The sequence below is a fragment of the Ruditapes philippinarum genome, unplaced genomic scaffold (genome assembly GCF_026571515.1).
Source record: "Ruditapes philippinarum isolate M1 unplaced genomic scaffold, ASM2657151v2 ctg3933_1_1_1_1, whole genome shotgun sequence".
Taxonomy (NCBI): Eukaryota; Metazoa; Mollusca; class Bivalvia; order Venerida; family Veneridae; genus Ruditapes; species Ruditapes philippinarum.
Window position 1 is genome coordinate 140,769 of NW_026858416.1, and position 14,909 is coordinate 155,677.

The following is a 14,909-nucleotide window of genomic DNA, read 5'->3' on the forward strand; positions in this document are numbered from 1 at the left end:
TATATACAGTACAACCTCTGAGAGTGGCCCAGTGTAGAGAAAACACCACTTTGCAACAAATGTTTCAACCCCCTCAGTACCCAAGTATGTCTTAACCCTTTCACTGCCATAGGGACGGCTAAGCCGTCCCTGTTATTTTCGGCGTAATTGCCATATGGACGACTTTAGCCGTTTCTATAATTATAATACTAATAATAATAAATTAATGATAATTATAATAATAAATATAAAGAAAATTATACCATCAACAATAATTATTATTATACTAACAGATTTAAAAACATATACAATTATTATAATACTTATAACAAATAATAATAATTATATTCATTAATAATATAATAATTTCTTAGAAAATCCTCTGGCAAATAGGTGAACAATAAAACAATAACCCTCTGGCAGCGAAAGGGTTAAGGGTTTAAAACCTAAAAACATAACATTTGAATTTCTTACATAAATGAGCTGGGACACTTTAAACAGAAATATATGCAAAGATAGTTAAGAAATATACATTGAAATACATTGAAAATCGTATTTTTATGCTTTGCCTATCCCGGTTTGAGTGAAAAGCGTTTTTTTACAATTTGAATAATTATTCTGGAAAAACGAAATACGCGAATGATCTGAAATTTTGCACAAAGATTAGTGGTCTAAACCTACATCAAATGGTACATTTATCTGGAAATGAATATTTCCAGTCCCATCATGTCAAAAAAACCTCAGTGACGATAAACGATAAATTTAAAGATAATTCTACTTGTCTCACGACAGAGGGAGCTGCTTTGCAGATGTTGATCTGTAATTTGACAAGCCTGCTATCGGTACACTCTGTCAGATTTTGGTAATATTGACGGGCAAAATATATTTACAATATGTGAGAGACCGAACTGTAAGAAGAATTAAATAGTGATGGCATGACGGAATGTCTTTTTATTTTCATAACGTTCAATATTTTTCAAAATGATCTATGAAAGAAGTATTTATTTTGTCCGCGAGGCAATATAATCCATGTGATATTCCGTTAGGATACAAGAAAAAAATGGGGGGAAAAGAAATTATGTGAGGTCAATGCTTAAAGACGTCAAACTGTAAGAAAGTGAATGCCGAAATGTTGTCTTGACTTACAGTAGCCACTGTACAATGGATATCATTGTGTTAAATTGATGTCCTTTTCTCTATAAATTAAACAATAAATATATATGTTAACATAAGAAGATATGAAGTATGATTAGTAGAATTCGTTGCTTGATTTTTATGCTATATTATAACAGCTTTTGTGCTTAAGTTGAGAAACTGCGGAAAATGGAAATGGCCTACCATTGTGACACTAGGGTCTTACGAATTTGAAATACCCTTGCGACACCAAAAAAAAGCTATTAAAAATGGTTTTAATAAAGACTAATTGAACAGTATGGTTTTCGTGAAGACTTACCACAATCTGATTTAAAAATGGTAAATAGAGCTTACTAGCTTTGCAACAAACAACAAATATTGGCGTGACCCAAATAATACGGTTATTCTTAGTAATAATATATCTTCTTCCCCCCCCCCCGCACCCCCATAAACACATATCATGAGGCGCATTGCACGTCATGAATATGAACTCATACAATGTAACATAGCAAATGATTATGTTGTGACTTATTCATAACATAAACCAACACAAACGGAGAGTGTTTGTTTCAAAAAAAAATTTCCATTGAAGATATAACATATCTCTGAAGAGAAAAGATTATTGTGATGAGCTTATCGTATTCGTTTTAAATTTATCGCGCCTATGCCGCTTTATAGCCTCATTTTGAACGAACCAATCAAATCAGCACCTTTTTCTTACAACCAATAGAATTCTCTGTTATAACTGAACATTGGCTATTTCCTGACAGCAGACGATGAGGAAATAAATTGAAAATAAAAAAAGATTCCAATGAAATCATGATAACTGCAAAAAGCATGATCGGAAGACCTACGTTTTATGCACCAAACTACGTTAATGTTTGGTTTGCAAGAGAAAATTGTCCGCAAATAAGATTTAATGAGGTGACATTGCAAAAAGTAGAGAAATCGACTGGACATGCTATTGCTGGATCTAAAATTAGAAGTGTTCAAAATAGTTTGCAACGAGAAAACGATGTTGTATGCAAGAAGAGTGAACGACCATTTATTCTAAATGTTAATGGACAATTAGATGATCAGTCATTTAGTGTTTCAGCTCAATCTCCTAGACAGGCAGATTCTATTAAAGTTGATCTTGATTCATACCTTGGTCAAAAAAGTCATAAGCAAGCTAGTACAAAACCGTTACATCATAAAAGAAAGTACAGGAAACAAGAAAAATGGAAACAGTCAGTGACAGAAAATTCCCACATTGATAGCACACACCCTAAAGGTAAAATTAGTCATAGGATGGTCCCCTAATGGTAGCCCGTTCTATGATATCACGGTATAGTACTTAAAGTTTATCGGAAAATATTTAAATATAAATATCATAAATGAATGAGATTTTTCTTCCATCTTATAATTGAACCTTTTCCAGAACTGTTTGTCAAAAAATTATTTCAAAAGAACCAATAACTAGAAATGTGTCATCATGCCACGGATGCCCCCGCATGCAGCCAAAATTTCAGATGTTATAATATTTAGTTCCAAATATGTTTGCACAAATTATTGTTTTCATTTTAAGTTCAAAGCCCTTAAAACTTTTCAATGTTAACACAAACCATTTTCATACAATGTTCAAGGCACTGAAATTATTCAGTCTTAACCTTTTGAAAATAGCATATTTCATATTTGTAGCCAAAATAATGGCTACATACATTTCAACAAAAGTATGAGTGCTGAAACTGAAAGTTCAAAATTTTTCCAATATTCAAGAAAGATAAGTTTGTCCAAAATCATTGAACCACGACCAAATTCAAACTTAAACTGCTTATTCCTAAGATGTATCTATATTATTTTCAAAGTGAAAGGGACATAACTCTGCCAAAAAATCATCAAACCATGACCAAATTCCAACTTGACCTGCCCATTCCTTTGACATATCCATATGTCAAATTTGAGTTGAATATGTAACACTGTTGGGTAGATAATGACCAGAACTGGTCAATTTCATATTATTTTCAAAGTGAAAGGGGCATTTCTCTGCCAAAAATCATTGAACCATGACCAAATTCGAATTGGCCTGGGCATTTCAAAAACATATCCATATGTCAAATTTGACTTGAATGTGTTGTACTGTTGGGGAGATAATAAACAGAAACTGAAAATTTCATATTATTTTCAAAGTTCAAGGAGCATAACTCTGCCAAAAATCATCAAACCATGACCAAATTCGAACTTGACCTGTATTTTCTCATGACATATCCATATGTCAAATTTGAGTTGAATGTGTTGTACCGTTGGGGAGATAATGAACGGAAACTGAAAATTTCATATTATTTTCAAAGTAAAAGGGGCATAACTCTGCCAAAAATCATCGAACCATGACCAAATTCAAATTTGACCTGTATTTTCTCATGACATATCCGTATGTCAAATTTGAGTTGAATGTGTTGTACCGTTGGGGAGATAATGAACGGAAACTGAAAATTTCATATTATTTTCAAAGTAAAAGGGGCATAACTCTGCCAAAAATAATCGAACCATGACCAAATTCGAACTTGGCCTGTATTTTCTCATGACATATCCATATGTCAAATTTGAGTTGAATGTGTTGTACCGTTGGGGAGATAATGAACGGAAACTGAAAATTTTATATTATTTTCAAAGTAAAAGGGGCATAACTCTGCCAAAAATCATCGAACCATGACCAAATTCAAATTTGACCTGTATTTTCTCATGACATATTTAATGTCAAATTTGAGTTGAATGTGTTGTACCGTTGGGGAGATAATGAACGGAAACTGAAAATTTCATATTATTTTCAAAGTAAAAGGGGCATAACTCTGCCAAAAATCATCGAACCATGACCAAATTCAAATTTGACCTGTATTTTCTCATGACATATTTAATGTCAAATTTGAGTTGAATGTGTTGTACCGTTGGGGAGATAATGAACGGAAACTGAAAATTTCATATTATTTTCAAAGTAAAAGGGGCATAACTCTGCCAAAAATCATCGAACCATGACCAAATTCGAACTTGACCTGTATTTTCTCATGACATATCCATATGTCAAATTAGAGTTGAATGTGTTGTACCGTTGGGGAGATAATGAACGGAAACTGAAAATTTCATATTATTTTCAAAGTAAAAGGGGCATAACTCTGCCAAAAATCATCAAACCATGACCAAATTCGAACTTGACCTGTATTTTCTCATGACATATCCATATGTCAAATTTGAGTTGAATATGTGCAACCGTTACTAAGATAATGAACGGAAACTGATGATGACGGAATGACAGAATGACGGAAGGACGGAATGACGGAAGGACGGAATGACGGAAGGACGGAACAGGGTAACACTATATGCCCCGGCCATTACATGGCGGGGGCATAAAAATGACATTTTTTAGAATATTTTCAATGTCTGCCATTTTGGGTAATTTCAGAGGATGTTACTACGGTATCGAGGTAATCCCCAAAAAAGCAAGTATGGAAGGATAAATGGGTCAAAACTTTCAAGTTAAGTTTTGAAAAACTTCCAACAGTTAACTTGCTATGAAATTAAAACTATATGAACAGACTTTATGTCAGTATATGTTTTTATAACATATTTTAATTGACTGTGTAAAAACCATTAAGGAAAATGGTAGTCAAATATGAAGGAAGGTTTTACAAGATAGTTTTCTTGCCACAAACAAATACATTCATTATTCACCAAAGTAAATTTATTGGCAGATGAAAATTAGGGCTGTAGCGCATTGCCATTTTTTCCTGTGACGATACATATCACGATACTTGTTTTTCAAAACGATGCGATTCACGATATGTATTGCATACTTTGAAAAAATGCGATGCAAATTGCGATTCTTATGTTGCGATGCGATACGTATCACGATACTGACTTTCAGACTTAGTACATAAAATTTGGCCATTTGTTTACAGCATAATTACGAATATAATATAGAATTATTACAATAACAAAAAATAAACTCTTTAACTTGTTATAACTTGGTTTCTGATTTTGATCTTTCAACAATTTACTTTTCTGATTACTTATAAGGATTAAAGGTATTGTTAATTATACCATAACAGCAAATTGACAGTTAAAAAATTTCAGTCTTACAATACACCACTAAAAAATTTTCTTGTGAAAAAATAGTAACAAGTGATTTACAATTAGGTCAACAACTGTGAAAATAACAGTTAATCAGTTACTCTCTCATTTTTCTCGAAAGATTTGTATTTTATTTTGAGTTTGCAAATTTTGCAAACACTCGACGTCCGGTCTTCAACATTATACAACACTGTCTGTTGGTTCCCCAAAAACTACAATGTTCCTAAAACTCGTGAATTGTATGACCAGGGAGGATTAACTATAGTTTCTCTTAAGTATTTTGCAGTCTACAGTCATGTGTTTGTTTGTTTTGTTTTTTTACGGGAAAATGATGTCAACGGAAATGAAAGTATAAATACGTGACGAATATCACATGGGAATGTTGTCATCATCACTATTTTAATCCGACATCAAGTGCGACTAAATAAAATTACAAATTCATGTTTGTTGAAAACGCATAGATCTCTTATTATTTTTTTTTATTATAAACAAGTTCAAACAACACCAGCCCATTTATATAGAATTGATAAAACTTGATTAGTTACCGTTAAATGATTGCGGGGGGGAAACGAGATGACAACGATGATATGATAATAGTCGCGCTTGTTCATTGTTTTCATCCGAGCTATTTTTCTTTCTTCATTCTTTCAAAAAATACGTTTGCCCTTATATTCCTGGAAGATATTGTTAGTGTATTGCGATACTTCCCGCTGTATCGATACATCGGGAGGTGAAATATGTATTGCATCGCAATATATTGGAATTTGTAATTTCCTAATTTCATTACGATGCATACATCGAGGACAAGGCAGATCGCGATGCATCGATGAATCGTTACACCTCTAATGAAAATGAATGTAGTGTGCAAGTTTTACAAATATTAGCATCATCAAGTGTTCCTTTTACTAAAAGTCACAGAAAATTTAAATACCTTGATATCATAGAACCCTTGATATCATAGCGACCGAGTATACCATTGGCATTGTTCTTATTATTTCCAGCAAATTGTACAAATAAAAAGAACTTGTATTTACTATTTTATTAAATTGTTCTGTAAAATACACAATGTCATGTCCTACATAAAATAACATTTAATGATTTAAATTAGAAACAATTATGGTCTGAGTCGGCCATGTTTTGAATGAGAGCCTAAACAGAGAGCACAATGGTACCGTGGTATGTTAATTGATGGCCCTTTTTGGCTTCAGTTTAAGTTTTTTCAGCAGAATATGACATCACTACGGTTTCAGCAGATGATCTACACTTGTCAGAACATGAACTGGTAAATATGGGGTAAAAAAAGAAGTATTTTCAACACTTAAGGGCAGCTTTGGATTTTCCTATCATTGACAGAAATTTATGTGAAATGAAAATATTTCTAACAATTTCTATCCCAATTCAAAAAAGCAGCACTTCCACTTTCATTTTAATGGTGCAAACAGTATTTGGTGGCGTTCAGTGTGTAAAGAACAACATTTTCTGATTACACCGGAATGGGCAATGACGCACTCCTGTACCCGTGCCTTAAATTCATCCCTGTAGCAGATTAAACACCATTTCCATCGTAATTATATCACTAAATTCCAGACTTAGACCAAGTCTAGTCAGATTTTCACTATGAAAGAAAACAATTGGATATTTTTTAAACATCAAAGTAAATTTAGTGTATAAAACAAATTTCTTCAAGATAAAGCAGTTTATGAGAAAACATAATGTGTTGTACTACTATAGGGAAAGGTTTAGGGTAACAAATTCTCATGGGCCTGACCCATGGATAATTGCAGGATTTTTTTCCAGGATTTTTGGAACCAAACCTGTACCCATTGAATTGGGAATTTCAGCAATGTTTGTTAAAAATTGGGAACAAATTTAATTGCATGACTAACATTTTGTAGTGATAACTTGGGAAAATAATATACTATTTTTCAATTGGGAATAATCATATAAACCATAATAGGCTATATATTAAAGTAATCCAAAAAAATTCCCTGAATATGTATCAAGTTTACAAATTTTGCGATTCAGATCAAGATAGAATGTCTATAATATCAGATGTGTTTTTATTATATGTTTTCCAGCTGATAAGCAGTACCGACCCAAAAGAGTACAAGATGTCCTTGAAGTAATCGAAAATAGGAAGAAAAGCATAAAAGCTAAGCTTTTGATAAGAAAAGAACACCTTCTAACTCAGGTATTCAAAAAAGTTATATAAAGGGTAACTTATTTTATAACTGTACAATTTTATTTCATAAAAAATATTAAAAATTTATTTTAAAAAGGGTTTTAGGATATCTCTTTTAAAAAAATTCTAGGTAAGTTTAAACATCACACAATTTACTGTTCATTTATATTATTAAAACAAAAGTTTGAGAAATTAAATTAAAAGCAAGTCAAAATTAATCCTACAGGTGATTATCTTCTTTTCATCCAATTCTAAAGTTATTTTATATTAAAGTAATTTTTTAGTTCAAATTGCATTTCAAATTTTCTTCAATCACATGGCAAGCATTAACAAAATTTATCAATGGCATTCCTGGTCTTTTTTCCTTGTATAGCAGGACTATTTAAGGTAAGCTTGCCCTCATGAAAAATTTAATTCTTCAGAACCATGCATTTTCCCCTAAAATTAATCTTTCATCCAGTTTCTTCTTCTGTTTTTGCAAAAAATCTATATTATTTTGCAAAATTTAAAGGGTTACTGTATCAGCTCCTTCCCTTAATTGAGGAAAAAGTCCTGCAATTGTTATAAAAAAACATACCAATATTCAATCAATAGGAAGAAGAACAAGACATTCACACAAGAGCTGACCTGTATGCTATAACTACAATTCCTGATACAAAATACTGCATCCTTCCATCAGAGGACTGCGTCCCTCGAGCTGTATTCAGATATGAAGACCCTCCAGAAAGTATATACCCTCCAGCCCGTAAAAAGAGGAGGCGAAACTATGGAAACACAAGCTGCTATGTGACCTTTCACAATGAGGAGGACATGTTTGACAATACTAAAATGTTACCAATAGGTATTTATGTTTTGCATGTATGTAGTACTAATCCATTAAGTAAAGGAAAGTAACACACTTTCTTTAAACAAAATATTCATTAAAATTATAAACTAAAAAAAAACTATAAAAAAGATGAACTTTGTAAAAATTGTAAAGAAAAAAGATATATTACAAATTCTCCTAAAATTGCTATTAGAACTAAAATTATCATATAATATATAAACACTTATGTTTAGCTGTAGTCACAGTTGTTTTTATGTATACATTGATTCTGACTATTACATTATTGATTAATAAGTTCATTCTTAAAGCTGCACACTTCCAGATGAGCCAAATTATTTCAAGAATTGAGAAAAATGTACTGAAATTTTAAGGATGGTAAAAACATTAAAGATCCATTTAAGTTATATTTTACATGTTATTTGCAGGTACCCCCATATTTCTACTATGTTACTAACACCCTAAGGTTTGTGCATATGTTGACCATATTTTGGAAATTTTCTTGCTATTTGAAAGTGTTGATTGCAATATGTAAATTGCTTTATTTGTTCATCTCACAATATTTTCCTTTATAATACATTTCCAAAATGTTCATGAAAATTAACATGAATCTGGAGGCGTGCTGCTTTAAACATTATATAGTTACAAATCCATCTTTCTTTTTTACCAATTATACCTTTTTCTTGAAATTTTCTTTTAACAGGAACAAGACTTGTAAAACCACCAACGAAACTTGTTGAATTAGTTGCTCAGGCAATCAGTGGCAGCCCAGATGGTCTATTGCAAGTGCAACAAATTTACACCTTTCTCCAGTAAGTAGTCTTATTTGTCATCTTACAGTCTGAAAAAGTGTTGGTAACTGACTTAACTGGGCTGCATAATTTGATTGATAATGATCTATGGAGTATATAACCAACAGAAAATTAAATAGCTTCCCTTCATCAGTCAATTTATTTCTCAATACACAGTAAATATATGAGTGTAATGTTGGAAATTGCTCTTACAAAAAAACAACTACTTGTTTTTGTTCTTTTCAATAACAGAGATTTTCCCTATAATAATTTCTTTAATTTATTCTGACATATTAAATGATTTAGTTATAATATAATTTACATCTTAGTGCTATAATCTGGACAGTGGTTTTCCTACTTATATAACAGACTCTGAAAAAAGGCCTCTTCCCAATTGAAATTTTCTTTAAAATCATGCAGTTTTCCCAAAAATCTGAACTTAAACTTTTTCCCAAAATTAAGAGGCTTCTGCCTCTTCCCAATTAAGTTAGAAAAATCACTGCTGGACTTAAATTATTTCAAAGTTAAATACTAGATCTTTATATATAGCTAGAGTTTGTCCGATTTTAACATCAGACTCCTTCATATTTATAACTAAATCAATTAAGCTATACATGTTAATTTTGAATTTTACATCAGAACTCAGAAACTGTTCATGAATAGACTACATTTCTGGGGTTGTATTCTTTTCCAATTTCTCAAGATTGAGATAAGATATATGCAATTCCTATTAGTATCATTTCATGTTTTGCATCAGCAGTATATTTACATGTAAATTAATTAGATTATTTTTAAGATTGAACAGCGTTCAAATTTTCAAATTAAAATATTTTATGAAGTTTTTATGTTCTGTTGATTTTTCTTTCAGAAACAAGTATCCATTTTTCCGATACATGGACAGGGTTGCTATCAATAGCTGGAGAGTAAGTTTTGAAGTACAATTATTAATCTCTTTGAGAGATAAATAGTGAACTAGAAATGTCTCAAGTTACTTAATATTGTTATCATATGCAGTACTTCTTTTGATGTCTATTTAAATATTTTTTGATTTCACTTTTGCTGTGATCAATCAAGAAAGTCCCTGTAGTCCCAAGACGCACGTGTAAGTACAAAAAAAAAAATGCACAACACATCATAAGTCATAATGTTTATTTGTTACTTATTTGCATTGGTCTAACAGGGTGCACATATTACGATATCATGCATTTTTCATGATATTATCAGTTGAAGATATGGGATGCAAAATTATCAAGATTAATCACTGATTCAATATTATAAAGTGGCCTTTATAAGCCACAAGACACTTGCCAATAATGATTTATACATGTATTCAATAAACAATATGCTTACTGATTTCCCAATTCAGACACTCCACCATACATATTAATCCTATAAAGCTTTTACTTTTCTAAAATAATAATTATATCGTGCCTGTAATAAATTGTGTTCAATAATTCTACTGCTGAATCATAAATTTCAATTTTTCATTTTCTGCATGTTTGGAAGGTAACCATTGAAACTAATTCAATTTTGAATAAATTTTCTGTATGTTTTGTCAGTTTTGAAGGTAACCATTGAAACTAAATTGGTTCTTTTCGAAATTCTTTCATAGATAATTTAACTACAACATATTCACTCAATCTTCATTATCTATCCAATATGTCTAGCTTAGAGTATTAATTATTGTCATTCTTCAAATTGATTATAGCAGAAACTGCCTTAATATTAGTATTCTGACAATCACTTTTTCAGAGTTCAATAAGACATGCGCTGTACCAGAAATGGTTTAGAAAGATTCGTTTTGACTCCAGTTTCATCAGCAGCAAAGGTTGTTACTGGGCCATCAATAACAAAAGCAATCCAAAGGAATGGTCATTACCTGACAATAAGCTTAATTTAGAGACAAGTAACAAATGTTTACTACATGAAATTACTTAACTAATGTTTATTGTTATGATACAATGTCATGAAAAATATTACAAATTTTTCTAAGTACTGAAATTTCAACAAAATAATTAGAACAAATATTGAACGAAAAAAAGGTTCTTGATCAACTTTGTTCCAAGTTTATTTAGGTATTGTATGCCTAACGTATACATAAGCCGTTTGGCATAATCATGAGTAACTCACAGCTCAGTCTGTTTGATGGTTTATCTTATCGAGTCTGTCCATTAGTACATCATCTTTTTACAATGTTAAAGCTTAATAACTTTATATTTGTTAATTGATTTTCATGTAACTGTGCCTAACATACATTCGTATTCTTTTATAACTACCCTATTTTCTCTTTCAAGAACTCAATAAATTTTAAAAATACTTCAAAGAAATGGCCCGAAATTATACAAACATGTGGCATTAATATTAGATTTAAGTTCTTTAAATCTTTCGACTTTCATGCACTAGTTAAAGTTTATATACAAGTTGATTTGAATACCAAATATTATAATAGTTTTTCTCTTTGTTTTATCAGTTGAGTCACACTTGTCAGTAGAGTCCCTACAATACTTGAGTGATGAACAAGAAACACAGGTATGTGTCATTTATCTCAAAAACTGAATTAGCTAGCTTAAGGAATGTCGGTGGCTATACTCAGGTGCCTGTTTATGCCTAAAATTATGCACGGAAGGGCACCTGACCTTTGACCTTATGACCCTCCACTAGTAAAGCTAGAAGGTCACCATATGACCTATACTGTAGTTTCGCCTCCTCTTTTTACGGGCTGGAGGGTATATACTTTCTGCAGGGTCTTCATATCTGAATACAGCTCGAGGGACGCAGTCTAAATTTGACTGCAAAGTTTTTATTTCAATTAATAATATTTAAAATCCAATATAACAGATGCAATAAATAAAGGCCTCTTCCCAATCTGAATCAAAGTTTTTTTGTTTTTTTCAAATCATGCAGATTTCCTAAAAACTTACACCAGCTCCTTTACTTCACAAATTAGCAGTTATTTTTACAAAAATAAAGAGGCTGAGGCCCCTTCCTAAAATAAATTAAGTTAGAAAAAAACACTGAAAACCTTTCTTCATTCTGTAAAACCCCTCTTCAGTCTGAAAAACACTTGTAATTGTGTAAAACAACTCATAGAATTTGTAAAAAATTATCTTTGAATTATCATACATAATATCACAAACCTTTTTCTCAAAATAAAAAAATAACAATTTTACAATTGTATCATAAATTGGTTAAGTATGGTATATTATATATATTATTCTTAACATTAAGCACTATTTGATAAGGCCCCAAAAAGTGATTAAGTATGCTTGTATTTTTAAGGAAGTTGCAGCTATTGCTAGGCATCTCTTGTCTGCAGAGGACTGTCCAAGTGAAATGAGTGAAAGCTTAGATTGTCTGGATCAACAATTACCAACCACAGAGCCTCAGAATACTGTCCCTTCCCCTGTAAAAGAGCCAGACCCTATCCTATCAACATGTACAACAGACTGGAATAATGATGGTAAATAATGAGATTTTGTTAATTTTTATGCATGGCATAATTGGATTAATTAAAGTGACATGGTCATTTCTTTCACTAGTCTTTCATTATTTAGTTGAACTGAATTGAAGTTAATTATAAAACTGAAATTAAAAATGTTAATTAATTTACACTTTCACCTGTTTGCTTACAGTAATTTACACACTTTGATGGGCATAATGTCACATACAGTATAAACTGTCTACAGAAACCAGCTTATAAATATAGACTTAGCAATCCTTTTTAGCTTCCCGGCTCAAATTGCAATGCAGATGGTACAATTGGAAATAAAATGTGTTGGGTTTTTTTTTCCAGTGATTTTTCACCTAATACATGTACAGAGGCATGTAAATTAAAAGGCATCTTCCATTAGGAAAAAACTTTCTTTAAAATCATGTAGTTTTCTCAAAAATCTGAACATACACCAGCTTTTTCACCATATAAGCAATTTGAATAATAATTTTTACAAAAAGTCAAGAGGCTACTTAAGTGAGAGAAAAAACTCCGTTTTCAATGCATGTGATCTGGCACATTTCTGACATTATATGTGTATATATATATATATACCTAATATTTAGCCTACAGAATTCAACAAAAATGTTTTTCATTTCAAAATATAAGATACTGTCAATAACAGGTGTCCCGTTCAAACTCTTATAAATAAATACCACATTATATATTACAGATATTTGTATATCAAGTAATGAGTCTGGACATGGCACAATGACTCCAGTAAACAGTCCATCATTTCAAACTGTGCTGTGTTTAACTCAGGAGCAAAATGAGTGCGACATACGGGCTGATTTGATACTGGGCTCGCCTTTGAACAGCCTCCCTAATGCAGACCTCATATCAGTTAAAGACTATTCACCGCGTCATAAAACAGTTCTTTTTCCATGTCAAAAACTCACAAAGACTGATATATCACCTATGGTAAATTGGACACCAGATTGGGAAGAATATGGATCTTATATCATTTCACCGCAAAATGTCAATACACAGAAATATGTTCAGAATTTGCCAGGGGATCCAACTACAGCAACAGACTGTGATAATAATGAAACAAAGTCTGAGGAAGATGACGCCAAAAGGCTGGAATTACAGACTATGTGCAGCTTGTTAGATTCAGATAGTGAAGAATGTTCACCTCTTTTGAACTGTAGCTGTGGTAGCGATACAGAATCATGTGAATTTGAAGTCATCGCAGAATTTCCAAAATCAGATTTTCCATCCCCTGATCTCGGGCTTGAATTATATTCTTAACTTTAGAAATTATGTCATCCGTATAGGAGAGATTTCTCTAGTTTTGTTTGGGCTATTTCTTTCAGATCTAAAATTGAGTTTACATTTCTTAACTTAAAATCTTAGTTTCAAAGCTATGTTTATTTGTAAGGAACTGAAGTTGTAAAAATCACAATGTATATTTTTTTACCGAACTTGACAAGCTAAGAACTTAAAAGCTGTTGGAGCATAATATTTATACACAGATTCAGATGCATGTCCTAGATCAAGGTGACTATCATTATATTGCTAATGAACCTAATGTATCATAGTTCACCTTATGTCTCACCATTATGTTCAACAGTTAACTGGTGAAGTTAGTTGTCACTGTTGTATGCAATACATAATTATATCATTTCTGTTAGATCAAAAGGCAGAAATTACATTCAAGAAGTGAAATTTAGGAGTTTTTTTACTGTTTTTTTTTTTTTTCTTTATTATAAGTATTGGGCTTATTTGTTTTCATGTGGCAAAAAAAGGTGGATTGGCTTTAATATAAATATGATAAGACTGTAAGAGGTATGGAAATTAAAAAGAAACAAACAACTGAATATGTCATGAATCTGCTTGGCACTGAATTTGTAAATTATTAAAGTACACATGTATACTGTACTAAAGCGCATTTGTTCTTGGAAAAGCGCATTTGTTCTTGGATAACCTTTTTTATATAGAATGTAAATATAAAGTACAGCCATGACTTTGGGTTATACTCTATATTTCAATTCTAAATATTTCTAAGATGGTATGTATTTACAAATGTAAATATTTGCATGTTTAAATCTAATTCAAAACATCATGCTTATAGAGAAATATATATAAAAGTTTAAACTTGTTAGTTTGTTTCTATTGTTTAGTTATCCTCCATCATTGCAGTTGAACCATGCACATTGACAATATTGGATGTGAAAAATTGATAATAATATTTTAAATTAAAATAAAATCCTTAATTCAAAAAAAATCTTTCTAAAACTTTCACCTAGGTGAATTAACAAAAGCACCTGGACAAGACCCATAGACCTAACATCAAGAGCTTAAACTCGATGCAGACTAAAAGTTTATGCTAAAGCTTAGGTTCAAAAATGAAATATCTAAAATCATACAGGCTTAAATGCTTTTTATGGCTGTGAGTAAAATCTA

General features: G+C 31.4%; 1 protein-coding gene across 1 annotated transcript; it reads left to right on the top strand.

Moving 5' to 3' along the window:
- Window positions 1-1,870: 1,870 nt before the first annotated feature.
- On the top strand, window positions 1,871-14,619 carry LOC132753137 (uncharacterized). Its single transcript, XM_060743579.1, has 9 exons — window positions 1,871-2,386; window positions 7,296-7,408; window positions 7,994-8,240; window positions 8,926-9,034; window positions 9,882-9,936; window positions 10,766-10,919; window positions 11,484-11,542; window positions 12,293-12,473; window positions 13,177-14,619. Exons 1-9 carry the CDS (start codon window positions 1,933-1,935, stop codon window positions 13,752-13,754), a joined length of 1,950 nt encoding a protein of 649 aa, XP_060599562.1. The 5' UTR covers window positions 1,871-1,932; the 3' UTR covers window positions 13,755-14,619.
- The last annotated feature ends 290 nt before the right edge of the window (window positions 14,620-14,909 follow it).

Coding starts and splice junctions, on each gene's coding strand:
- LOC132753137 (XM_060743579.1), top strand. CDS start 1,933: ATGATAACTGCAAAAAGCATGATCGGAAGACCTACGTTTTATGCACCA. Junction 9,035..9,881: donor CAAATTTACACCTTTCTCCA/GTAAGTAGTCTT, acceptor TTTTTCTTTCAG/AAACAAGTATCCATTTTTCC. Junction 9,937..10,765: donor TTGCTATCAATAGCTGGAGA/GTAAGTTTTGAA, acceptor TCACTTTTTCAG/AGTTCAATAAGACATGCGCT.